Source organism: Perna viridis, chromosome 9 (assembly GCF_037379345.1).
Source record: "Perna viridis isolate PV_CMFRI_1.1 ecotype Kerala chromosome 9, ASM3737934v1, whole genome shotgun sequence".
Lineage (NCBI taxonomy): Eukaryota > Metazoa > Mollusca > Bivalvia > Mytilida > Mytilidae > Perna > Perna viridis.
In genome coordinates, this window is record NC_142453.1 from 21,619,510 (window position 1) to 21,645,435 (window position 25,926).

Consider the following 25,926-nt stretch of genomic DNA (forward strand, 5'->3'; position numbering starts at 1 on the left):
AGGCTGGTTGTGAAATCCCCGTGAGTTATTTTTAGATTTGACGCATTGAAAAATATTTCACCACAATTGCAGTGAAATCTGGTGGGGCATTTTAGGCGCTAGCTTGTTGAAGGTAACACGATTTTTACTCTCGCTTTTTGTGATCATTTTAAGAAAAAAATATGGTTTATGAACCCATTTATACAAATTAATGTTCGATTACACGTATAATTGGTTTACAAGTCATTAACGTAATGTAAATTTTCATCGTCCATATTTGTTATTAATCAAATATCTGTTTACATGTCCTGTATAACTTGTACAATTTAAAGATTGTTATATCACTTGAAACGTAGCATAAATGTCTATTTTGTTATTTGATAAACGAAACATGGGTGTTTATTTTGATTTTCCGTTTATTTTAAGTTTAAAACTATACACTATTTACTTATTTATTTGGCTTGTTTCCAATCAATTTATGATCAACCAAGCAGTGAAAAATCCAATACTGTCAGCAGAATTCTTACAGGTAGGTTAAAATATCGGCTATATTCGGTTTTTAAAGTACAAAGGATTTGCAATAAATATAACGGTCAGTTCTGGATTCCCATTCAGAGACGTTTCAAGGTAAATAATATTGACTCGTATATATACTGAATATTACATGTCAAAATCTGTATCACATGCTGTATCAACCCGAGACTCCTGTATCCCAAGGGCCACCGGTCTGCGGGGTGATATATTTCGAGGATTGATACAGCGCGCATGTGATACAGATTTGAACATGCCATGATCGTTATATCATAAATTTTAACCATACTTCAAGTAAGGTCCGTGAAGTGGTGTGATATAAGATTTGCGATATATGTCTAGGGGTGTGATATAAGTTACGCGATATAGGTCTGACTAGAGGTGTGATATAGAGTATGGGTTATAGTGTAGACAATATATAGGGTTAAATAAACCCTTATAATGCATATACAAAAACGTAATATTTTAATCTAAATGTATGTTATAATCATTTATCTGCACACTGACTTGTGCTTGTTATAAAACATACTAATATATATTTATACATTTTTGTTCAATGTATATGTAACTTCTCCATGCATTAAAGTTTTTTTTCCGTAATGAATGTATCATTCTCCCCGTTTATTTATAATTGATTATGTTTTTAACAGGGCAAAATACCTTAATTGCGGTCATACAAACTAAAATTGACCATAATTACGGCCATTTGTATAGAGCTGATTTATACAGCTTTGATCATTCACTCGTTGTAGATCAGCTTGGAATATTAGTTTACAGGCATATAGACCCTTGCGTTCGTGTGATTCACTTCCGAGAAGGAATAATTTTCCTCGCGTAAGTGTACCCTGAGCATGTTCATCGACATCGCAGCAGTTAACACAAACGCAGTAATATACATGTACTATAAATAGTTCTTTGTTCTCTTCTAAGAGTAATGCCAGTCCCAGAAAAAATAGTTGTGCGATGTAAAAATTCGCGAACTTTTCAGTAATCCTTAAATTCTTTTAAAATTTTAGATTTCAAGCAGATGTGTTCCATGCCCAAACTTTCCCATACCCTGAAACCCTCCTCATTTTCTTGGATATATGTCAGTATCTAAATACGAGAGGAGGAGTGTGGGTTCAGAGAAAAATGTATTCCTCTTGAATGAGTGCTTAGTCGCTAAACATGTGTAGGAATACATTCCTATAGACATTTTATGCTGGAGTAATACATGTACAAAACAGCTTCTACAGTGTAATACCCAAAAACATACACGATGCATTTTATTTTATTTCAGGGAGTAAAAAGTTAATTCAAGATGTCTTTACCACAAAGAGGACGCGGCGATGAGTCCATATACAGAATACCCCCATATTACTTTCTGCATGTTTTGGACCAGAACCTCAATGTTACAAGGCTTGAGATTGGTCCACAGACCTTTGTCAGACAGGATAATGAAAAGTAAGTTACTTGATTCGATCTGATTACTAATCCAGGACTTGTGGTTACAAAATGGTCCATATATACTAGTCCTGGTCCGTTCCGGGGTTAAGAGAATGAGACCATACATGTACTAGTTCTGACCGACGCATGTGGTTGTAAGTGGGGCATACTTATTCCACCCAGTCTATGTGGTTGTGAGGGATGGAATCGTACGAGGGCATTGAATACTGGTCTGAGCATAGGGTTGCAAAAATTTGGTCTATTTCACTCATGCTCCCGTCCTTTAAAACCTTTCCCAATATTCGGAAATAGTCAGTCATAATCCGATTTTCATCCTCAAATTTACCAGGAAGTTGACACACACAACTTCTAATTAACCGAGATACAGGTCTGTAGTAAATTTAACTACTTTGAACAACTATGCTTTTAATCCAATTTAATTGTCAAACAAAAGAAATCCACCAGCATGCGAAAACGGTAAGTGAATATATTCCAATTGAAAGACGATTCATACATGTACAATGTGCTTTAATGGCCAAATGGAAGATACTTCTAGGGTCACAAGTATGCAATTCCAACAACTAGTATATGGAGAATGAAGAGGAAACACAGGGAAGTAAATTTAAATTTGCATGATGCATTTAGGGAAATCAGATTGAAAATACGAATAATGTACCATGTTGTGGCTACACATATTTTAGAGACGTTCTTCTGAGGCTGGCCGTGAAGGTACCATGAAAGATCATTGTACATGTACTATAGAAAATACAAAGCTGCTGTCCTTGTCACGGAAAAGGAGTTCCATACACAAGTTTGAAAAGAGGAAATATTACAGAATTATAAGTTCCTCTGGAAATTCGATTGCGATACTTTTTTCCCAACGGAATACATGTAAACCTAATATTACAAATCATGTTCCGAAAGGAATTTTCATTATAAAATGATTTATATGAAAATTACTACTACAATTCGAACTCCTGTAATAAAGAACAAATATACGTTGATATCCTTTACTAAATATATATATTTTAGTCTATTCTATATTTTCTGTTTATTCCAGGGTGGTCTATGGACCAGAGAAGATGATCACAGTTACAATAAGTCTATATTTTCTGTTTATTTCAGGGTGGTCTATGGACCAGAGAAGATGATCACAGTGCCTCCAAGGCATTATTGTATCATAGAGAACCCAGTCCTCAAAGATAAAGAGTCCAAAGTTGTTTTTGATGAGAGTGGTCAGGCTAAATTAGTACATGCTGACCAGGAGATCAGATTGGCCCAGGATCCTTTCCCATTATATCCTGGGGAAATTCTCAAACAGGTAATATTTATAGCCTAAGGATCTTTCTTTTTACCCTCATTTCCATGGGGGAACTCTCAAACAGGTAAAATTTTGTTGTCCTTAATATATCTCATTGTACCCTGGGAAATTATCGAACAGGAAATTTTTACCAATGTGCACTGCGCGAAAACTATAGTATTTCATAAGTTGCTTTATAATTAATTTATACATCGCAAGTATGTTGAAATTGAAGTAATTATTATTAGGGAAGTACATGTACAAAAAAGTTCCCTATTATAATGCGTGACAAAACCTAAGAATCATAGTTCGTCTTAAAATACTAAAACTGTGTCAGGGTCATAAGTAAATATTTTAAATTACAGGATTGGTTTAAACTACCAACAAAATGTATTATAAAGGCCGATTTTAGGCAGTGTTTATCCTGGGAATTGTCAAAACTAATGTATTTTCTGTTGTACTTAAGAGATTTGGTGCCCCGCCTTTAGGTGTTGGGGACTAATTTTTACTTCTGTTCGAATGCACAAGTGCTTCTGTCTCATTGATATTCGTCTCACAAACCTCAACAACGCTTCATTGGACCGATCTGCTGCTTCATCTCAAAGAAGCTGTTCGGATAGTTCGCCGATCGTGTAAATTTTCGCAGCACAAATTTCAGCAACTTTAATGGGAACAATAATTTTAAGTACGAAATGAAAAAAATATGGGTTAGCTTTGAAATTAACTATGATGCATGTACATGTAATTGCATTATATGCGAGTCTTTCGGCTCACTGGCTTATTCAGTTCCCGACTATAAAAAAGTAGTTTCCTTTGAATTGAGGTATGGCGGATCCATGGTCAATGGACACACTTCTTTTTGTATTTCATTTTCCGTGAAACTTGCTAAAAATAGTGAAAGTTATATTAGAATCTCACGATTTTTTTTTCGTTATACTGATTATATCATTAGTACATTTAAGCACAGTCTTTGGATTCACTTTGATTGATCTGTTTTATTCTATCAATACAATTAATTCTAACATCGCCGTTTTCAGGTTGTGACTCCATTGAAAGTGGTAGCAGCTAATTCTGCCCTGCGCCTCAGAGCTGTTCTTGACTTCGAGGATGATGATGAGGAGAAGAGAACAGCTGGTGATGAATGGTTGTTTGAAGGACCTGGGACTTACATCCCCAGAAAGGAGGTAGTCATTGAGGAGACGATTAGAGCTACAGTTATCAGACCAAACCAGGCAATCAGACTTAGGGCCAGAAAGGAAACTATTGACAGACAGGGTGTTGCCAGGGTAACGGGTGAGGAATGGTTGGTTAAACAGAATGGAGCCTATCTCCCTGGGGCTTATGAGGAAGTGGTAGATATAGTTGATGCATACGTACTAACAGATAAGGTAAGACATATGTATACTTTTTGACAAATTTGCTGAAATGTTTTCACAGTGCAAAGTATAGCTTCAATGTCAAAGATATAATAAAAAAAAATTTTTAAAAACGAACATGTACACTGGATGTAAAGAACGGTTTTTATGGGACATTTTTTACTTTCTAGAACTTTTGTAACGGTATACAGTACATGTACTTTCTCTCCTGCTCTTCTAAACATGTCACAATAATTTAATTTCAGATGTCACAAGCTTTAAAATTGGATTAAAATTTTGGACTAGTGTGGTATTCTCCCGGAGTAGGAACCATAGAACTCCGCCACAGGAGGCTAAATTGCCCGACCCTACCTACCTCTCCCTATTTCCAGTGGCAATCAAAATTTGTCGACCTCATTGTCCTTGTGTCCCGTCCCATTTTTCATTTCATCATCATTTCATGTTCATTTTATCATCCACTTCATGTTCATCGCCTGAATATAGCTGAAATACTGCTGCTCGGGCGTCAAACCCCAACAAACAAACAAAATTTTGTCCATCATCTCATAGACAAAATTTTGTAATGTGACTGTGATGTCATCAACCTATTTTAATGATTTACACCTTAAATTTTGATATTACAATTAAATTATAAGGAATGACTGCTATAGTTTTCGGTCTATTTAAATTAACCTCAATGACCGCGGTGCAACCAGAAAAATGTAACAGTCACTCCTTAAAGATAAATTGAAAGTGCCCACGTACAAAATATGTTGGAAGATTATATTTTGATGGTTATTCATTTTTAAGTGCATTTTATCTTGTAGAAAGCACTTCACATGAGATCCATAAGAACATTCAAAGATGACTTCGGTGTGACGAGAAAGAACGGAGAGGAATGGTTGATCAAGATGTCTGACACAGAAACACACATCCCAAATGTTTATGAAGAGGTATGCAAAGAAATTTTGTTGCAATTTCGATAGTGAAATGGAAATTTTACTTACTATGAAAGTTTGCAGGATAATCTGGTAAACTAAAGTGCACGAGATTACACACTTAACGTTCCCTTATAAAACACTAGTGTAAAATACATTAGAAAAGAAATTTACACCATTGAAGTAAATGTATAATTATTATAAACACTTTCTCAGTCACATGTAATATCATGTACTCTGGATTATGCTGTGAGTTAATTTGCCATTCTGCATTCTGGGCATTGGGAGATTTGGTAAAATAATACTGCTGGAATGAACATTAAGAATTCTGAAATGGCCATAAATAAACTTAAAAATATCCTTCAAGATATATTTTGCCTATTTCGTGTCTCGTACGTACAAAATGGCCAGTGCTTTTATTATTTCTCACGGATGCGATGGTGTCTTGAGAAGTCGTCCGTTTGTCTTGTTATTTCATTGTACATGCATTTGTATCTTCAATATTTATATACTATGACAGCGAGCGCCGCGAAGCGGTGTTAGCTCTAACGTTATTACATTTACTTTCTAAATTTCCCTTAAGGTTCCCCATATACTAACGAAAAAAAGTCATGTTCCGGAAGTAACAAAAAGTGACTGTCCTTACTGTTTACGGAGAAAATTCATCATTTCCTTCAATCAAACAAATAAAAAAATATAGGTTAAGATTACGTTTCAGTAAAAATAAATTCATCTTTTCTGATAGTTTTCAAGTCTTTTTCTAATTTGTTTTACTTATTTAAAGAAGTGAATGTTATTTTTATAAAAACTTCGGGAAACACGTGGATGTACGTACGTGTATCTCCGCTGCTCCACTGTGGCTGCCGTCAAGAACCTAACGAGCCTCGGAAAAAAATATAACTCCGATTGTATTATCAAAAAAAGACGCATAGCTTTTCTAAGATAGGACTTTGCAGCTGTCGTCTGAATTTTGTTTACGTCACATGATATGTGTAAAATATTCCCACCATCCGTGGAGAATGTAATATTTCCGGTATCTGCATAGTTTGATCTGACAGTCCAAAACTGAAGAAATGGATGTTGCTACAGATGCCCTTAAGGGATAAAAATGTAAAGTGTTGCGAAGTGCTATAAAGTTATTGACCATTTTGAGAGCGAGGGCAAAGGGGGATATGGAGTTGGTATTTTTTTTGGAAAAAAAAAATTTTCATTCATTTATTGAAAAAAAACTCCTCCATTAATTAACACGACAGACTTTCAAATAGAAATATTGATTTAGCTTGCTGCTTTAATATAAATAAAAATATTGCACTTGCGAAGCAAGTATTTTCATTCGGATTGACCCCTCCCCTTTTGTAATGTCCTTTATTATTTTCACGAGTCTGTCTCGGCACAGACGGTACATGTATGATAAAGCTCACGGTGCTCGCTGATTTAGGCAATGCCTACCCCATATTATATTTGTAGGTTGTAGGCGTGGTTAATATCACAACATTGACCACCAGACAGTATTGTGTTATCCTGGATCCAGCTGATGACCAGGGAAGACCTCAACTCGGAAGGAAAAGGTTGATCAAGGTTTGTACCTTTTTGTCAGGGTCAAAATGTATGAATGAATGTAGAATTTTAAATTCCTTTCGTGAAATCATTGACTAAAATGCAGATACAAATATTTTGTTTGCAATATTATTCTGTAACCATCCAATGAAAATTCAAATAATAGAAAGTAATTGATTGCATGATAATTTTGTTGATTACCAAAAGAAAAAATTACACCAGCAACCCAACAGTCCTGTACACAAATGAATACCTACATGTATATAATATTTTTTTATTTGCTTTAGGGAGAATGTTCTTTCTTCTTGATGCCTGGTGAGAAACTTGAGAGGGGAATTCAGAATGTCTATGTCCTCGGAGAAGACGAGGGAGTCATCCTCAGAGCTACCGAAACATTCAAGGATAAGGATGCTGTAAGTAACTTGAATCCATTTTCAGCGAAAATGACACTTTCTTGAAAAGTTGGTTAATATTAAACTTTAAACCGGTGTAAATTCTTCTACTTGGATTCTGTTCTCTATACATTTTAGGGATGGTTGATAGTCGTATATAGTCATGTTTATTGAAGGATTTAAAAGACAATTTTGGACTTGTAGACCAATTGATAGATAATAAAAATTAAGGCAAAATGGAATTGAATAAATACAACAGAATAAGAAATGTATGCACCCATATCACCCATTTGGTATTTTCATTCAATAAGCTAAGTAAACCACAATTTGTCATTTTTTTTTTAATTTCTTCAGAAAGTGGAGAGGAAACCAGGAGACAAATGGATGATCAGGGGACCAGCTGAATACGTTCCTCCTGTAGAGGTGGAGGTCGTTATGAAGAGAACTGCAATGCCATTGGATGAAAATGAGGGTATCTACGTCAGAGATATCAAAACCGGAAGGGTATGTATCCATATCATATTACCATCTGTGTGAGGCTGGAAAGGGAAGCCATGGACGTTAAAAACTTCTATTGATAGTAATTTTGATATATTACAGTCCTGATATTAAAGGGGTTCATGACTTCCTTTTTCCTACGGGAAGAATAGTAAGCAATCAAGTTTGATTAAATCATTTCAACAAAACCCACCCGTATAAGACCGGAAAGGGTAGTCAAGAATGTTCAAAACACCCTCAGTCAGACCACAATTTTCAGTATACCTCCATGATCATGTCTTATGCTTTGACTTCTTCGTACTACGCGTTCTTTGTCAGATCCTTCCGTGAAAATAATATTATTTAGTTCAAAAACATGCTGAGAGTTGAGTCAAATCATGTGATTTTCAGGTGAGAGCAGTAATGGGTGAGACCTACATGCTGAACCAAGATGAGGAACTTTGGCCCAAAGAACTACCCCCAGCAGTTGAACAACTGTTATCTCAGTCCAAAGAACCAGCAGCCTTTGGAGAGAGAGGACCAAAACCAACTGCTTCTGTGGAGACACGTGACAGAACACGTGTAGTGACTTACAGAGTGCCTCACAACGCTGCTGTCCAGATATACGATTACAAAGAGAAACAGGCGAGGTAAAACAACATCAAGTTTTTGGATTCACTTACATATAATAGGGACAGAGCGACAGCGGCGTTTTGTACATGTAGGGTGTGTTAAACATGAATAAATATGTAGCTCAAATCATTCTGTTAGAAATGATGTTTGTTTTAACTTTAACGCAGGCTCAAACGTTTCTTCTTGGAAACATTTAAAATTCCCTTTCGATGCAATGAATATGGCAGTGTAGCATGGACAAAGTCGTTATTGATAATAGCTCTGTCCCTCGAAGGAAAAAACTGAAATTATATTGCTTCAATTTACATGTAAATTATAAAATTATGTGCCAAGTTTCGATTAAAGAGTAAAGGTTAGTGTATCGGAGGGTAAGAATGAATATTACAAATTATATTGCTGAAAATGTACTTTATCAATTCACTTACTTCAGTTACATGTAGTTAACATGCAAATGTTGCTATCATTTTGGTTAACTTAAAAAGTCTGTTGTTAAAAAAAAAACCCACTGTGAATAAACTTTCGAATTTCAGAGTAATCTTTGGACCAGAGTTGGTTTTGTTGGGCCCAGATGAACAGTTTACAAAGCTTAGCCTCTCTGGTGGGAAACCTAAGAAAAATAATGTCATTAAATCCCTCTGTTTACTCCTGGGTCCAGACTTCTCCACCGACATCATCACCGTAGAAACAGCCGACCATGCTCGACTTTCACTACAGTTATCTTATAACTGGCATTTTGAAATCGTTGATAAAACAGACAAAGCGGAAGCAGCAAAGCTTTTCAGTGTCCCAGATTTTATTGGAGACGCTTGTAAGGCCATTGCATCTCGAGTCAGAGGAGCTGTTGCTCAAGTTCAGTTCGACGATTTCCACAAGGTATATGAGTTTTGCCTTACCCTTTATTGTACAATTGTTTACAAAATTATAGTATAAACGCGTAAAGTGGACTTCTCGAAAACTGTAAAATTGTGTTAATAAATGTTTGAAATATCTGGAACAAAGCTCAAATTTGAAATTTTAGATACATTTGTATCAAATTTATAAATTGCAAATTTCGGTATGTTGTTTACTTGACTCAAGAAATAGCATTAGAACCAAAAATAAGATTGTGATCCAAAAACAATTTTTTACACAAGAATACTAAAAACCAAAACAAAAATCGAAATAAGAAGCCTTATAAATAACTATGAATAACTTTTTTGTTATCTTTTTAAGAACTCAGCAAGAATCATAAGATCATCTGTGTTTGGTTTTGATGAGAAGGGCAAGGTCCGAGATACGTTTAGATTCTCCCAGAATAACTTGGTATTTACCAGTATTGATATCCAGTCGGTGGAACCAGTCGATCAGAGGACTAGGGACGCTTTACAGAAATCTGTACAGCTGGCTATTGAAATTACAACTAATTCACAGGAAGCTGCAGCAAGGTATTTTATTGACTTTTCTTCTTCAGTGAATTGTCTGCATGGGGATCAAGAATTTGTAATAGGGTGTTCCGATCCTGACATTTATGAAGAAAGGATTTTTTTCTCAAAAATTGGCACAACTTAGGGAAAATGTTCATGCAAAAAGGGAGTGTCATCCCTTTTTGAGAACACCCTCCGTGATTGGTTTTTGCATCAGTGTAAATATTTAATTTATATTATCTTTGACGGTATATACACCATTAACTGCAAATATCGTATATTCTTACGGATTTCATACATTGAAGTTTTAAAATACTTTTGTTACTTTATAGACATGAAGCAGAAAGGTTAGAACAGGAGGCTAAAGGAAGATTGGAGAGGCAGAAAATTACAGATGAGGCAGAGGCTGAGAAAGCCAGAAAGGAACTGTTAGAGTTACAGGCCAACAGTGCTGCTGTAGAGAGCACAGGACAAGCTAAAGCTGAGGCACAGTCCCGAGCTGAGGCCGCTAAAATTGAAGGAGAGGCTGCTGTTGATCAGGCCAAATTGAAATCTCAAGCAATGAAGATTGAATCCGTGAGTACACCTACTTTACTTGGGCTAGTGCTACTAAGCATGTATTATTGGTTGTGATTGTTCTTGTTGTTTAATTGTATATGGAGGTGGAAAATTCAAGGGGTACGAATCTTAATTTCAATTGTCTTATGGTAATGTCAATCAGTGAAAAGAGAGGAAAAAGAATGGACATGGTGAAACGCAACAAATGCATCAGCGTATATAAAAAAAATACAGCGAATAGTTACTTTCAGAAGTCACAAAAAGGTCTTCCTCAAGTGTACCACTCCTTTCAACAAGCTCTTAAAGGCCATAACAGTGAGAGGTTAACATGGTAACAGACCGATTACTGTTCCTCTTAGAAAGATCTTTTGTATGTACTGAAAATAGAACCTGTATAATAAACGTTTAAGTATATCCGATATGAATAATCCAAAAATTCCTATTTTACTTTTTTTTCAGGAATCCGAACTTGAGCGCCTTACTCAAGCCAGAGAGGCGGAGCTTAGATACACTAGAGAGCAAAATGAAATGGAACTATCTAAATCGAGAGAAATGGCTGGTATCGAAACCCAAAAGTTCAAGGACATGGTTTCTGCAATTGGCGCCAATACTCTAGCCAAGATGGCTTCTGCTGGCCCGGATCAGCAAGTGCGCATGTTACAGTCCCTTGGCTTGAAATCTACCCTGATCACAGATGGCAGCACCCCAATAAATCTTTTCAATACTGCCAGTGGTCTGGTAGGAGGGATGGTTCCAATGGGAAAGGGTAGAAGGGGTAGTGAAGATGATGTAGAGTAAATGTGGATCAAGTAACCTTTATTGACCTTTTTTTATTATCTGTGTACTGTTTATATCCTTATTTGGAAGTACTGAATCAGATGTTCAAGAAGGGTTACAGTTCATTTGTTGTTGGACGTGTTTTGTTGGTTTAGTGTTTAGGTGCAGTATCTGTGATATGAATTGATATGTGTATAGGTCATGTTAATAGTAAGAGATTGGTGAGAAATGTACTATAGTGGTTTTGACATATTCACATGATTTTGATATTAACTCTATATTGTTGGTGTAAGTTATTATATGAATGTACAATTTAAAACAATCTGTATGTGTTGAAGTCATTTTGTCTTTATACATCTTTTTTTTACATTTTTTGTACAAACTTTGAATCTTTCGTTCTTTTTTTGTGTGCAATATTTATCCATTCAAAGTTTATGCCTTTTCAACATTTTTTTTGTATTTGTTTTTATTTTTTCTTAACTTACACACATACAGAATCTTCATGTTTGCAATTTACCAATAACATTTGTACTGGTATTAATTTCGTTCACACACACATGTATTGTGTACCACTTGATATCACTTAAGTTTATACATGTACATTGTACATTGTTCATGTAGAAACTGTACGGATTGTAAGATGTCAGAAAGCCTTGACGTTTAAAAGTACATTTGTACCTTAACATGCATTAAAGGCTATCTTAATGTGATGTTTATAAATGTAGAACTAGTTTGTTATAAAAAATAAAATTGAATTTAAAAAAAACAGTATTTTTCAATAGGTTCAACGTCACTTCCCTATTTACTATGTCAATGTTATAAGATCAAAACACTGAATGAAAAATAAAAACATAACAGCCCATTTTCAATGCTGATATTTATTTGTCTTAATCTGGCGTCGGTATAAATGCTGTCTCTCGAAATTCTGGAGAAAAAATTATGAAATTAAATAGCAACAAATGAAAAAAAATATTCAAAGGGATATTTTAGTTAAAAATAGGAACAAACGAAAATTTGCTTCAGATAAAATTGCTTGTATTCTACAGCATTTCGAGTTGTCGTATATGAAATTCACTCGGTTAAATAAAAATTGTTTTAAAAATCAAAGTTGTCTATCTTTATACAAAGTTTCGAACAAAATCCTTCTGTCGATGGTATAAACTTTTTATCCTGTAAAATCATGTGGTAAGGCCATTCGGGGTTTTGGGGATTGATAGTCCCTCCATTAGTAAAAATATTTTGGTCAGTTTGGTATAAAATTTTGACACAAATGGGCAAATTTGAAGAAATCCTGGAACACGTCACCTTTTATACATTATATCCTGGATCCATCCTGTTATCTTTGGTATTTGTAGTTCTTTGGTGAATTCATAAGATTAATAGACCTACCTTCACTGTCAGTTGCATTTTTCATCCGGGTCGAAGAGCAGTACTGACTTCCGGTTATTAAACTCTGTTTTGGTCACCCTTCCGTCCTCTGTTAAATTATATGCAAGAATTAGTCCTTGCATTAAGACAAAAGAAGGCAATGTTGTATAAAATATGACTCAATGATCAGTAAAATAATTCGTTTAAGGTTTACTATATGATGACCTTGCAAATCACGATGGTTCTCGCCTAGTATGCGCAAGGTATAATTGACAAATCCGATGAAAAATGCTGATTTTAGATGTTTCACAAAGCTGAAAAGGCGTATAGTCAAGACGTGATAAGGCAGTTTATAGTTTTCTCATTTTCAATATCCTTCCGCTGTTTCTCTCTAAACAGACACTCAGATTAGCACTGTCAAGTACGGGAAGATCCGAACTGTTTTATGCATGGCTTATTATCTAATAATTGAACAATGGTCAAGCAGCAAGTCATGTGATTGAACCTCCTAATCGAAATAAATTGGATCGTTTGGTTAATGAAAAAACAAAAACGTTTCAAGGTTCAATCCACAGAATTGTACTTCAATTCAGATGTCACTTATCTATGGTTAAAGGTCATCATAATCATCTTTGAACCTTTAAATGACTTGAACATTTATTCATTTGTCACTGAACTTGTAAACTATTTCAGAAAACAATGAGCTGTCAAGAACGGACCATTTAACTGAGGAGGTGGAGCTTACTTTTCAAATTTCCCAAAGTTCATGGCTAAAAAAATTCTGATTTTTCACAGAATGTTAATGAACAATTTGTTGACAAAAAAGTAAAATAAGTAGTAGTTCCAAAGTAATGAGGCACGCCCCCTACCCCCCCCCCCCCCCAGGGAATTAAATGGTTCAGGTTCTACCGTACATGTTGAACCTGACGTGTATCAATAAACATCTGTACTCACTGTTCTGATCAAGTAAGTCAAAAACTTTCTTGTTTCCCCTGTCCCGGGCACGTACACCCATGACAGGAGCTAGTTCCGCCGGTTCAAAGTAACCCCATCCGTCAAGGTCATAATCTTCATATTTACATGGAACAGGTTTGATGTCTTTGCTCGGCCAATTTATCTGAAATTTCAAAAAATCAAAATATTTAGATTTTTTTTAAATCTAAAATGATTCCAAGTCTGTAATCTAATATGTATTAATTCAATTTTGACATATTTTTTGACAAGGTTACTCAATCCACGTTTCTTTTTTTTTTTTTTTATTTTGTTGTATCCGTTTTGTAAGACTACATCATCAATTGTGACCCTACATTCTCTTTCCTAGTCAGAATAAAATAAAATTTTATATTTTAAGAAAGGAACGTTTATCAAGTTGCTGTAGTACAATGTAACTAGATGCAGAAATAACTGTAGCCAAATTTTGTGGACAGACAACGGTAGAACGAAAGAACGGACGGACACTACAGATAACGGTAGAACGAACGAAAGGACGGATACTTTATCACTATACAACTCCCGCAAAGCAGAGTATATCAAATTCCATAGATACATATATTCTAAAACAAACCTTGTCGTTTCGGAATACATTGCAAGCGTCGTCACAGTGCCAGCCGCAACTTCCGCTGTAGCATTCCCCTCCACAAATAGGACCACCATTACATTTTTCCTGCGATTCGCACCCACCATTTTTCCCATCCCCTCCTTTCTTTAGCATTTGTTTCACTTTATCAAACACTTTCTTTGCTACAAAAAGATGAGGGTTCGCCAGTAAATAGGCTTTAGTTGTGGTCTTTATTACTTTCTTTACTATTCTTCCTAAACGTCTGGCAAAGCGCCTTACACGAACTCTAGGGACAACTCGACGGATTCTAGGGACAACTCGACGGATTCTAGGGACAATTCGACGTACTCGAACTCGAACTCTAAATCGTCGTCGTCGCCAGGCTTCGGCATCTTCCATGAAGACATACACCAAAAATAGCGATAATAATAAGATCCATGCGACCTTCATCTGAAACCAACAAATTGAATTAGAGATCGACACAGAAAACTTTTAATGAAGTTACAGCACAAGATTGCATACTAGTATCCCAAAAACTGAAAGCTGAAAATCTAAAAGGATTCCTTAATGAAACCGCATCCCAGTATTCTGAAAGCTGAAAATCTAAAAGGATTCCTTAATGAAACCGCATGCCAGTATTCTGAAAGCTGAAAATCCAAAAGGATTTCCTAATGAAACCGTATGCCAGTATTCTGAAATCTGAAAATCCAAAAGGATTTCCTAATGAAATCTTCTTTTATTAACAAGTAAAATAGATTTTGTAATGTTCTTCATGACTAGAAATAATTGAAGAAAAACTAAACCAATCACTTCGATTAAGTGTATTTTTATATATGTAAAAACAAAATTATATTCATGTATATACATGAATATCCCTCATCAACGGTTGTATCCAGAAATTTATAACAAGGGAATGGGTTGCGATCCTGACAATTCAGGCTATAATTTAACCACATCTGTCTAACGTTTGCAAAATTGTTTTTGAAATTGCACATGAAGATAGGATTCCTCCCCACCCCCGCTACCCCACTTCCTGGATCCGCTACTACCATCTATCCGTTCTCAAACAATATTACATACACAAAATATTCATTCCTAAATAACGCTGACAAATCTTCATGTCTTACCTTAAAAGTCGCGTGCACTTGATAATGATACAAACTGGTGGAATCTGTCTCTTTATCACAGAATATTGATTCAAAGTGTATCTGATTTCGTTGTTTATTTTATTACTATTATTATTTTTTTTTTTTTTTTTTTTTTTTTGTTATGCCTGGATTTTTCTCGGAAAGCAACTTTCCAAGTATAACTTGTATCAAAATTCAGTAAACATTCGCTTTTTTTTGTTCTTTGTTCTTTGTTTGTTTGTTTTTGTTTTGTTTTTGTTTTTGTTTTTGTTTTTTTTTTTGAGTTTTTATTGTTTTAATATTTTTTTTCTTTACGGTATGCTCAATTTAGCCGGCATGAATAATTTGTTTTGAAGGCACTGAGGATTGTAGCATGTAAATTGGCCTGATCACTGTAAGGACTCTTCATCTAAACCTCTGATATATTTCAGTATAATCGAAGAAAATTTGATTTTCATGTGCAATTTTTTATTACCAATTTTTCAATTATTAAGACGGTTTAATTTGTTTATTGACGTGAACAGTGCGTTGTTCAAGTGTTTTAAGATGAATAATTGGTAAAAATATGTTTGTATACACTAAAATGTAAAACTTAAATGTATTCATCTACACCATGAACACTGATTTGTTCACCATGTTATAATTTTCCTCTTTCTTATATACAGGACATGGCATTTTAAGCAACTCGGTCGATGCTTCCAGAAAAGCAGAGGATGTTTATCCAACTGACGCACCTGGTCCATGCTCCCATTTTCCATGGAGTCCGGGTTCTTCATTTACTACTGCTTCTATGTGTGTGTAATTTTGGTTATTATGTTGTGTTTTCATACCTTGAAAGAGTAATCAAGGGAACAAAAGTTATAACAGTTATCAATAGAATGTAATCCAGGGACAAAGACCAGACACGTAAAACAAACATACACAACAAAGAACATAAAGTAACTAAAATCATACATACAAAGTAAAAAAAGCAAATGAGCAACTCGGACTCCACTAAAAACTGGGAGCATGGACCAGGTGCACCGGTAGGGTAAGCGTCCTCTGTTTTTTTTTCTAGAAACACCCGCCGAGTTGCTCATAAAAAGTCAAGTCCGGGGTAGACGAAAGAGGGAAGGAAAACTATGACACGTTGAACAAATCATTTTTCATGGCGCAGATGGATACACTGTAACGATCCACGAGTTCATGATGACGACCATTAAACTTCTGTAGTGATGACTTCAATCTTGTAGTTACATAACCCTGTTCCAGAAGCTTATTTTTTAGACATCTAGCGCGATACAAAAACTATGCGTAGTTTCGGCAAGCTTTGGCATAACGTATGAGTTGTGATATAAACACTTTATACGCATGTACTAAAGGGATGTTGCCACAGATGAAAGGAAAGTTGAAAATTCTGAATGAAAATCGTAATGATAGCCATTTACTATTTAGAACATATTGTTTCAATTCGTTCTCCATTTTTATTATAGGGTTAAACAGTTATTTTCGGTCGTTCAATGATGTATGAATTTACTTGTAGTTAGATTTTAAGTGGCAGTCCGCTTAAGAGTCATGCAATTTTCACTGTAAGTGATTTATTGATGTCAGATATTTCATCCGAACTAACATTAAATCAGTTGGATATATGGGAAAAGCAATAAATTAAATGAAAAAAATGAAAAATATTTTAATTTTTTTTAAAAATTGGATTCAAGTTAGAATGCACTATGGACACTGTGCTATAATTTTGGAAGAAGGGGGAAAGAGCTGTGCTATACCGGTAAGCACTGTGCTATTTAAAAATTATGGGGAGAACACTGAAGGGGTCAAAGGGTCACACCTAAACAACTTGACTTTTTTTAACGTCCAAATTCAATTTTGTTTATTGGATTCCTTATTAAACTCTAAAAATGGCAATTTTGGGATTTGCAAAAATTAGAATTGCAAATTTAAATGAGAATGAGTTTTTTTCTTCTTCTTAAACGCTTTTCATACAAACGTTGTCCAGGCCATAACGTTCTAGTCTTTTGACCTAGACTTCTAATATTTGGTACGTTGGTACATGGACGGATGTTGCGTATTTGAGTAAGTGACATATGACCTTGACCTTTAACCTGAAGGTCAAACCATATACAAATTTTGGCATAATACGATACATAATTTTGTCTGTGCCAATATTTTTAGGTCTTTTTATTTGATATATGATCTTTGGCATCTAAGTATATCACACCAAGGCAGAGAGTATTGTTTTAGGTATTTGACCTTTGACCTTGACCTCCGACCCCAAGTCAAATAACATAAAAAAATTGCAAAATATCATACAAAACTTTGTGTCGGTCGTAATATTTTTTCGTCTTTTTACCCAGATATCTGATATTTGGTATGAAAGTAAATTACATTAAGGTAAAGAATATTGTTGGCTGATTTTTTACCTTGACCTTTGATTCCAAGGTCAAATGACATACAACATTTTGGCCAAATAACATACAAAATTTTGTCTGGTCCATATTTTTTTTTAAAAAGTACTTCCCCGTCTAAGAACCAAGCAAAATATGTATAAGGTGTGGCACATGAAGAAAAAAAAAGAGAATTTATTATATTATCCAAGTATTTATCAGAATATTATCCAGTACCTCAGGAAATTATTGTCAAATTGTTTGAAAAGTTTGCTTTTTTAAGATATTTATAGGTCAAATCTAGTTGAAATGCATTATGGAAAAATGATGTGCCACTCATTGCCTGATTCTTACACAGAATGGTACGTAAGCATTTAAAAGTTTCTATGGAAGTAATAAACGACTCTTACGGCTATATTATGCCATTTAGTTCGTCGTCACACTCTTTCGAACTACGCGACCGCCATATTGGTTTCAATTTGACAGGCGTTCATTCATACATGAACGATCTGAAGAAGTTCATGCAAGTATAAACTTTCTGGCAAAGACGTTCTCGACCAATTAAAAATGGCTATAAGCATGAAGAATCCTATGATTAGAATTATTAAGAAATAAAAAATTATGATACATGAAGTTTAGTACAATGTATTATAAATTGTTTCCAACCAAGTGCATTGTGGGCATGAAGGTGGAGACGGTATTTTCCATATATAAGCGTTGTTAACTTATACTAGTTTTACCCTTTCTTTTTGTTTGCCTGTTATTTTTATATTGTTTTTTTTTTTTTTTTTGTTGTTTTTAACCGTTTTAAATATTAGACTTATAAAATGGCAGTGTGAGTAACCGGTCTCTATTGAGTTTTGTATTTTGTATCCATAACATTATTATAAGTACAGTATTTTTCTTTTCATTCGAAATAATTTTTAGGCGAAATTCAAAAATTCTGTACAGGTTTTAACCCAGAGCATTAATTCTACTTTCTTGTATGTTTAAAGTTTCTATACTTTTGAAATTATCAACTAAGTGATAACATATTGGCGAATCTCACCAATAGTCTTAAACTGAATCCCACAATATGGCATTCTGTCAAAATACTGATTGCCATGGCTGTGATTGGTAGTTGCAATGAAATGTGGACAAACGGACGGTTAGACATTAATAATGGTCACTGTACGGTTTGTAAGTCTCATCATGTGACTCTGTGGTTTTACGAGAATTGGTTCTAGTCTACCATTCAAATGCATGGAGATTTGTCAACTTCAGAGCGTTTGGTTGAGTATATAAAAGCAAAACATATTTTCGTGTAAATATACCAATAGAAATCATGAAATAGAAGATTTTGCCTGGTTATACAGCATTTTTTTTATTGTTTACTTTCGAGATCCCGAAAGTAAACAATAAAATACAAACCGGTCTTCGAATTTCCATACGTTCTACATAGGAAATTCCGGTAAGAAAATGAAACCAGAACGAGGCTTACAGACCATATATTATACAACAGGGGTGTAATTATAAACTACAAGTGCTCCTTTCAAACGCTAATATTTATTTAATGTCGTATTCTTTGGGGTTCTTTATACACAATCATGTCTTCATTCTTTATCTACAAAAGAGAATAAAATGTGTGTACTTTTTGTTTTTACCTGATAGTAAGAATGGTTCAATTCATGATAACCAAGGCAAAATATGCATATTAAATTCATGCATAACCTGGGTTCAAATAAAACCCCTGGAGTGCAGGGACTATTAAAACGTACCTTTTATAGTTTATATGAAAGCTTCTAATAATTAAAAGTTGAGATTTACAAACATTGAAATTAACGGAAATTCTAGGCCTGGAAAAAGATTTAACAACTAAGTCAGAGGTGATACTGTATTGACGGTCGTGCAATATGAGACAGAGAAATTATGGAGTTGTTACATCGTTTTAAAAAAAATCAACTACACAAAAAATGTAATTCCCTTCAATTTCTTGAAACTGAATTAAACTTACGATTAATTTCAGTTGCAATTTTCATCCGGGTCAGAAAGTAAAATTGACTTCCGGTTATTAAACTCCGTCTTGGTTACCCTACCATCCTCTACAAAAAGAAATATACACTCATTGTCTTATACTGAACCAATCAGTTTTCTATGCTTTGTTAACATTAATTATGTGGCTGTATGGTGCTGCATATGCCAATATAACTTGGAAAAATATTGGTATAGTTGAAACCCTATCATTGAAGAACAGCCAAAATTGATTAAAAGCCCCAACTTTGACCTAATAATGATTTGTTAGTTTTAAAATGTTCAATTTAATTGCATTGCAATAACAATTATTATTTTGTTTCTATATTGATGACTGTCTTGTGTTAAGAACACATGCTCTAGCGTTGAGAAACAGTTAGGAGATCGTCGGGCAATACAACCACGCTAAAAAAATCGGCATTTTTTTAGCGGAATTTCCATTGCCCGACGATCTTCCGGTCATCTCTACTCAATAGTTTATGTTTGGACTAATACGTAGCGCTCCAGCTAAGAATCATGCAAATTAAATGAGATTCATGGATGGAAAGTCTAATTTTATTTTTGATATCTCGTGTAAAATACCATACTTAACAGAAATTAACATGTGAAAATTCATATGACCCTTGTTTATAGAAGATAAAAGTTTCATAGAATGTACTGTAGAATTTAAAATTAAGGGAGATAACCCAGTAAATGACAGTAAAATATAATAGAAACTATTGATTTTTTTTTAATGTAGATTATCCCCTAAGAGCAGACAGATTTGAACATGTGATTATACATTTCAGCATATAGACCTATAGAGCAACTTAAAAACTAAAATAAAAATGTGTAGCCATTTTTGGGGTGTATCACATTTTACAGATTTTGCATGATTCTTACAAAGACTGGTACTTAATTATATCAATAAAATAAATAGAATAAATTAAGTATACCGTTGCTGCAAGTTCTTATTTATTTATTTTTCTCTGTTTTTTTCTTTTTGGTTTTGTGTACTTTTCTTGTCTTTGTTTTTTGTTTCCATTGTTTTTGACTCGTTTAGTCTATATTTGATCATAATTATGTATATGCGTTGTACTGGATTAACTAGCTAGCGATGTAAATATTTGGTAAGTCAGTTCAGGAAAAAAAATCCTGGAACTGAAAAATGAAAAAATAGTCCCCAAAATATTTCCAAAAAATCAAATAATAAGACCGTTTGTGCTAACTATGGGATATTCTATAAGCATGCTTTGAACATATTAATCAATATACACCTCTGCGAGTTCTTTTTTTTTTCTTACCAAGCACTACCTCGCGGAGGTATATAAATCTCACGTGTGCTCATCGATTAACCACGATAGGGTTTATTGTTGATATTGTATACTCACTATTCTGATCAAGTAGGTCAAAAACCTTCTTGTTCCCTCTGTCTCTGGAACGTACTTCCATGAATTGGGCTAATTCTGACGGTTCAAAATAGCCCCATCCGTCAACATCGTAATCTTCATACTTGCAGGGGACCGGTCTAACTTCTTCACTTGGCCAGTTAAACTTGGTAATAAAAATGTATTTTAAGTTATTCACACAGAAAACATAATGTATGTGCAGTTTATTATTATAACAGGCGTATACAGTCGCATTCAATAATAATTCTTTACTCCTACAATACAATATCATCAGAATTAACAATAGAATCCATTGGTTATAACGATTGTCCCTATTGAAAGCGCGGTAACACCTGATACTATCAGGATGAAAAAAAAACAAGCATTTAAATATATTTATGCTTAATTGCATATGCTAAAATCGAACTCTGCATATGCATGTATATGCATATTAAGAATTTTGCATACCTAAAATATTAGAGCATATCTATGATCGAAGCATATGCTTAAATAATTTAGCATGTATATTTAGCATATGCATGATTTTTTAATCATATGCGTAAATATGTATTTTTATCCTATTACCGCGCCATACCTCTATATGGTTGATAAAAAAAATAAAGGAACAGATTATTTCCACAGGCATTAACGTTATTTCAAACTGACAGAAAAAATATAACAGTCATTTCTTTTATTTTATATTTAAGAAGAATAAAATTTGAACAAGTTAAGTGCCATTCTGTGAGAGAATCAGACAATGAGTGGCACATCATTTTTCTCAATATCGTTTTTATGCCTCAAACATAATAATTATTATTCAAATACATCTAGGAAAAAACTGAAAAGCTATTTAAATTTATCCTGAAGCATTGGTGACGTACATATTTTTACTGCTAATATAAGGAAACATTTTCCGGCCATTTTTCCATGATAGTTATTTCAACTAAACTTGACCTACCAATATCTTGAAAAGGCAAACTTTACCAACATTTTGACAGTAACTTCTTGAGGTTATGAAGTATAAATACTTAGACAATGAAATAAAATATCTGTGTACTTTCTCTTCATGTGTCACACCTTATAGACATTTTGCCTGATTCTTCGACGGAGAAGTACTCAATCATTCAAAAGATTGTTGACGTCACAGTCACAAAAAAAAAATCGAAGCCCTCATCTTTTTATGAAGAATTTTTTTATAAATGATTCCATCCTAGGAATTTTATTGTTTTTTTTAAGACATATCATGAGATTCATATAAGTATTACTCTGACTAAGTATCTTGCAAAATGTATGGAAGGTGTGACACATTAGAAAAGAACACTTAGGGTTTTTTGTGTGCATTATCCAAGTATTTATACCCCATAACCTTCAGGAATATCCATCAAGTTTGCCTTTTTAAGAAATTGAATAGGTCAACTTTAGTTGAAAAACACTGTGAAAAAAAAGGCGGGAAAACTTTTCCACATTATTTCCCTATATAAGCAGCAAAATATTTAACATTTATAATTTTAAATTAGATACGTCAGGATCAATTTCAATAACTTTTCAGTTGTTTTCTATGTGTATCGAATATATGTGAAGTAAACAAAAAAATTGTATCGTTACATCACCGTTGTTTCGGAGTTTGTATGAGTATTTCTTGAACAAACCTTGTCATCCCAGAATACTTTACAAGCGTCTTCACAGTGCCACGTGCATCTATCATTGTAACACTCTCCCCCACAGATCTGATCAGCAACACATTGGTCCTCTTCCTCCCCCTTGTTCTTCATTTCTGCTATCTTTTGTTTCACCTTATCGACGACTTTCTTAGCAACGTAGAGGTGTGGGCTGTATTTGATAAGGCTTTTCGTTGTCGTTTTTACCACTTTCTTTGCTATTCTTCCGATATTTCTAACAAATCGCCTTACTCGGACTCTAAATCGACGAATCCTGGGGACAACCCGACGAACTCGAACTCTAAATCTAAATCGTCGTCGTCGCCAGGCTTCAGCATCGTCCATGAAGACAAACACCAACACAAGGGATAACAGTAGAATCCATGCTACCTTCATCTGAAAACAATTAACAAAACTATGTAAAAAAGGAAAACATATACCGTTCTAAAATCTGCTATCAACAAATATATTGTACAGGTATATTAAGTGCAATCGGAACTCCTCAGCCTTTCTAGTTACACAAAAGAAATACATCGGGGGCACTTGGCGAAAGAATTTGTTCGGAATTTGACCGATCCGACTCTAAAATTAAAATTTTATTGGTCGAAGGTACGAGGACACAAATAATTTCGTAGTGCATTTCAACAGACCCATCTTGACATATAAAAAATATTCCACCGCTTCAAACTCATTCAAACTTCACCAATATGGAAACATGTATAAAAGCAGATTTCTATAAGAGTGCCAGAAAAATTCACCATCATTTTTTTTTATTTTTAGCAACTTTGCTTCGGAGACCCCGTAGACAAGAAAAGTGACCACTGCCAAATGTTCTAAATTTTGACCTTCTTTCATGGGACCAAATCACAACTTCTACATAAAATTACAGAATGAAAAAAAATCCCTTGTAAATTTGATCCTTGCCCTACATTTCTGCAGTTAATACTAAGCAATAAAGTTTATGACAGCAAAGAAAAAAATAAGGAAGAAACACACTAAAAAAGGAACTATATACAACGAAAAGTCAAGGGGAATTAATTGTTATCTCGTACCTGAATGGTTTACCATAGCTATTTTTTCCTACCTCCTCTTCGCGTCAAAATTCTTGACAGAGTTTTTGTTCTTTAGTTCTAGTGATTTGTAACCAATTTTTTAGCGCCACCTGATGGATTGAACTACTTTGTGTCGCGTATGACTACAATTCCGGTGAATTCTCCTTTCTGCATCCGAGGTTATTTTTAGTGTAGCGGAAATGGGCATGTAGTTCCGATCGGTATAAGTGTAGTTACAGTGTACCAACAGTTCAGGTGCAGTTTAAGAAAGGTGGTAAAACGTGTAAGATTGTTGTCCATTTAAAAACCAGGCAGTGTGACATACAAATATGAAACAAAATAGATTAATTACATTGGAACCAAAAAAAAATCAGTTGGATAAAACTCACCATTTGCCACCCATATCATATGGATGTGCCTGATTTTTTTGCGCAGACAGTCTCTGAAGGAGGTAGACCTAGGGTAAGGGGCACAACTTTTAAAATCAGTGATATGTTTGCATCATATTCAACTTCTGTAATGCCTATCAAGCTTTCATTTGAAACATAACGAAATCAATCCATGTTACTTTGATGCTTACACGAGATTGATGTCAATTGCTAAATACAAACGTTCCAATGATTTGTAATAGTTGTGTCTCTTATCCCAGGTCTACCTCCTTAAAATGTTCTTAATCATAAAAGGAAAATTACGCAAAATTGTTTCAATCGTTTGAGAGAAATAAAGAGCCCCCATACACCCGATAATTTTTTTTTCCAGAAATGAAGTTGAAACACGAGTTGCTCAATTGCACCATGATAATTTAAAGTAAAACGAAATTAGATAAATGACCTTTTACAGAAATGTTTCCTTAGATTTGAAATCATATAAAATAAATCATCATTTTTTTTCAGCTAAAAAAATGTGGTGGGTCCAGACGGGATACTTGGAATAGCACCCCCTTTTTTAATGGAAAATTTGTCATATTAATGTGTAAAATTAACAAATATGGCAAATAATTTCCTTACACCCCCTTTCTTCTGAGAAACTCCGGCTGGCACCCCTACTTATCAATGCATGATGGGTTTGTCCCTCTGTGTGTCGGGGGGGGGGGATAGAATTTGTAGAAAATAAAGATTTTATGCAAAAAACAGTAAACTGAAAAAAATATTCTGGGCAATAATAAAAAGTACATTATAACAAAAAAAAACGGATATCAAACAGAGATTACAAAAAAGCAAAAAAAGTTTTATTGAATCCCATTCAGTGCAGTAGTAAATTAAGTGTGTGGGGGACACCCCTACACCATATACAGAACTTTGTAAGCTTGGATATATTTTAGAAAAAAAAGATTAGCACAGAAATTTCGACAAAATTCATACTATAATATTATAGAAAATCCTACCTTGTAGTCTTCAGTTGCTTATGAAAATGTGTGAACAGGTCCAGTTAACCTCTGCCTTTTGAACACCACATATCGATTCATCTTATATCAAATTTCCTTTTAGTACATTGATTTTACATAGATTCAACTTTTACACACCGTGTACTAATAAGTTTTTTTACGTTACGAACCAACAGAAAATTCTGAGTAAGAGGCATAATGTATCTGATAACAATGAGAACGTTTATATATGATAGGGCTAATGTGTTTGCTAAAAAATTCGTTATATTGATTGTAAAAAAAGTTGCAGCGGTACAATGTTCTGTTTTTTTTTTCATTCCAAATATACTATTTATGATGATCTTTTTTTAATTAATTTTTCTTTTAAGATATATAAAATGATCAATTATCAAATTTTGAAAAAGTGTAATGCCCCCCCCCCACACACACACACACACACACCCCCGCCGGCCACTTCGTCTGGGAAATTAAAGGAGAAGGGTCGATCAATGATCTTATATGCCCAAGATACAACTGAAAGAATTTTTGTACCATTAAAACGTCATTACATTGAACTAATTCCACAAAATATTATTTTCCATGTACACGTGTTTATCTATTTTACTATGTTATGAAATATTTTCATGCCACTACAAAAAAAGTTGATTGTTTAAGCAATATTCATAGCTTAATGCCTCTACACCTTCGGTATTAAAATAG

At 34.3% G+C, this 25,926-nt stretch overlaps 3 protein-coding genes across 6 annotated transcripts; 1 reads left to right on the forward strand and 2 right to left on the reverse strand.

The window, feature by feature from the left end:
* The first annotated feature begins 42 nt into the window (after window positions 1-42).
* Window positions 43-12,432, forward strand: LOC148607311 (major vault protein-like). 4 transcript variants are annotated; one of them, XM_088547005.1, is made up of 14 exons: window positions 43-508; window positions 1,263-1,344; window positions 1,790-1,953; window positions 3,061-3,256; window positions 4,273-4,623; window positions 5,418-5,543; window positions 6,996-7,106; window positions 7,373-7,498; window positions 7,832-7,981; window positions 8,366-8,604; window positions 9,118-9,460; window positions 9,800-10,011; window positions 10,323-10,566; window positions 11,008-12,432. In XM_088547005.1, exons 3-14 carry the CDS (start codon window positions 1,811-1,813, stop codon window positions 11,344-11,346), a joined length of 2,580 nt encoding a protein of 859 aa, XP_088403131.1. In that variant the 5' UTR covers window positions 43-508; window positions 1,263-1,344; window positions 1,790-1,810; the 3' UTR covers window positions 11,347-12,432. The 4 variants fall into 4 exon arrangements, with proteins under 4 accessions (XP_088403131.1, XP_088403130.1, XP_088403132.1 ...); XM_088547004.1 differs by lacking the exon at window positions 1,263-1,344 and having other exon boundaries at window positions 43-606; XM_088547006.1 differs by lacking the exon at window positions 1,263-1,344 and having other exon boundaries at window positions 43-112; window positions 2,996-3,256.
* LOC148607312 (uncharacterized) lies at window positions 12,188-15,146 on the reverse strand. Its single transcript, XM_088547010.1, has 5 exons — window positions 15,117-15,146; window positions 14,258-14,701; window positions 13,648-13,810; window positions 12,715-12,802; window positions 12,188-12,250 (listed from the first exon to the last, which is right to left on the reverse strand). Exons 1-4 carry the CDS (start codon window positions 15,129-15,131, stop codon window positions 12,723-12,725), a joined length of 702 nt encoding a protein of 233 aa, XP_088403136.1. The 5' UTR covers window positions 15,132-15,146; the 3' UTR covers window positions 12,188-12,250; window positions 12,715-12,722.
* A 4,136-nt stretch (window positions 15,147-19,282) lies between these two features.
* On the reverse strand, window positions 19,283-25,369 carry LOC148607313 (uncharacterized). The gene is made up of 5 exons (XM_088545433.1): window positions 25,228-25,369; window positions 22,783-23,187; window positions 21,137-21,299; window positions 19,750-19,837; window positions 19,283-19,359 (listed from the first exon to the last, which is right to left on the reverse strand). The coding sequence occupies exons 2-4, from the start codon at window positions 23,185-23,187 to the stop codon at window positions 19,758-19,760; spliced, it is 648 nt and encodes a 215-aa protein (XP_088401559.1). The 5' UTR covers window positions 25,228-25,369; the 3' UTR covers window positions 19,283-19,359; window positions 19,750-19,757.
* Between the last annotated feature and the right edge of the window lie 557 nt (window positions 25,370-25,926).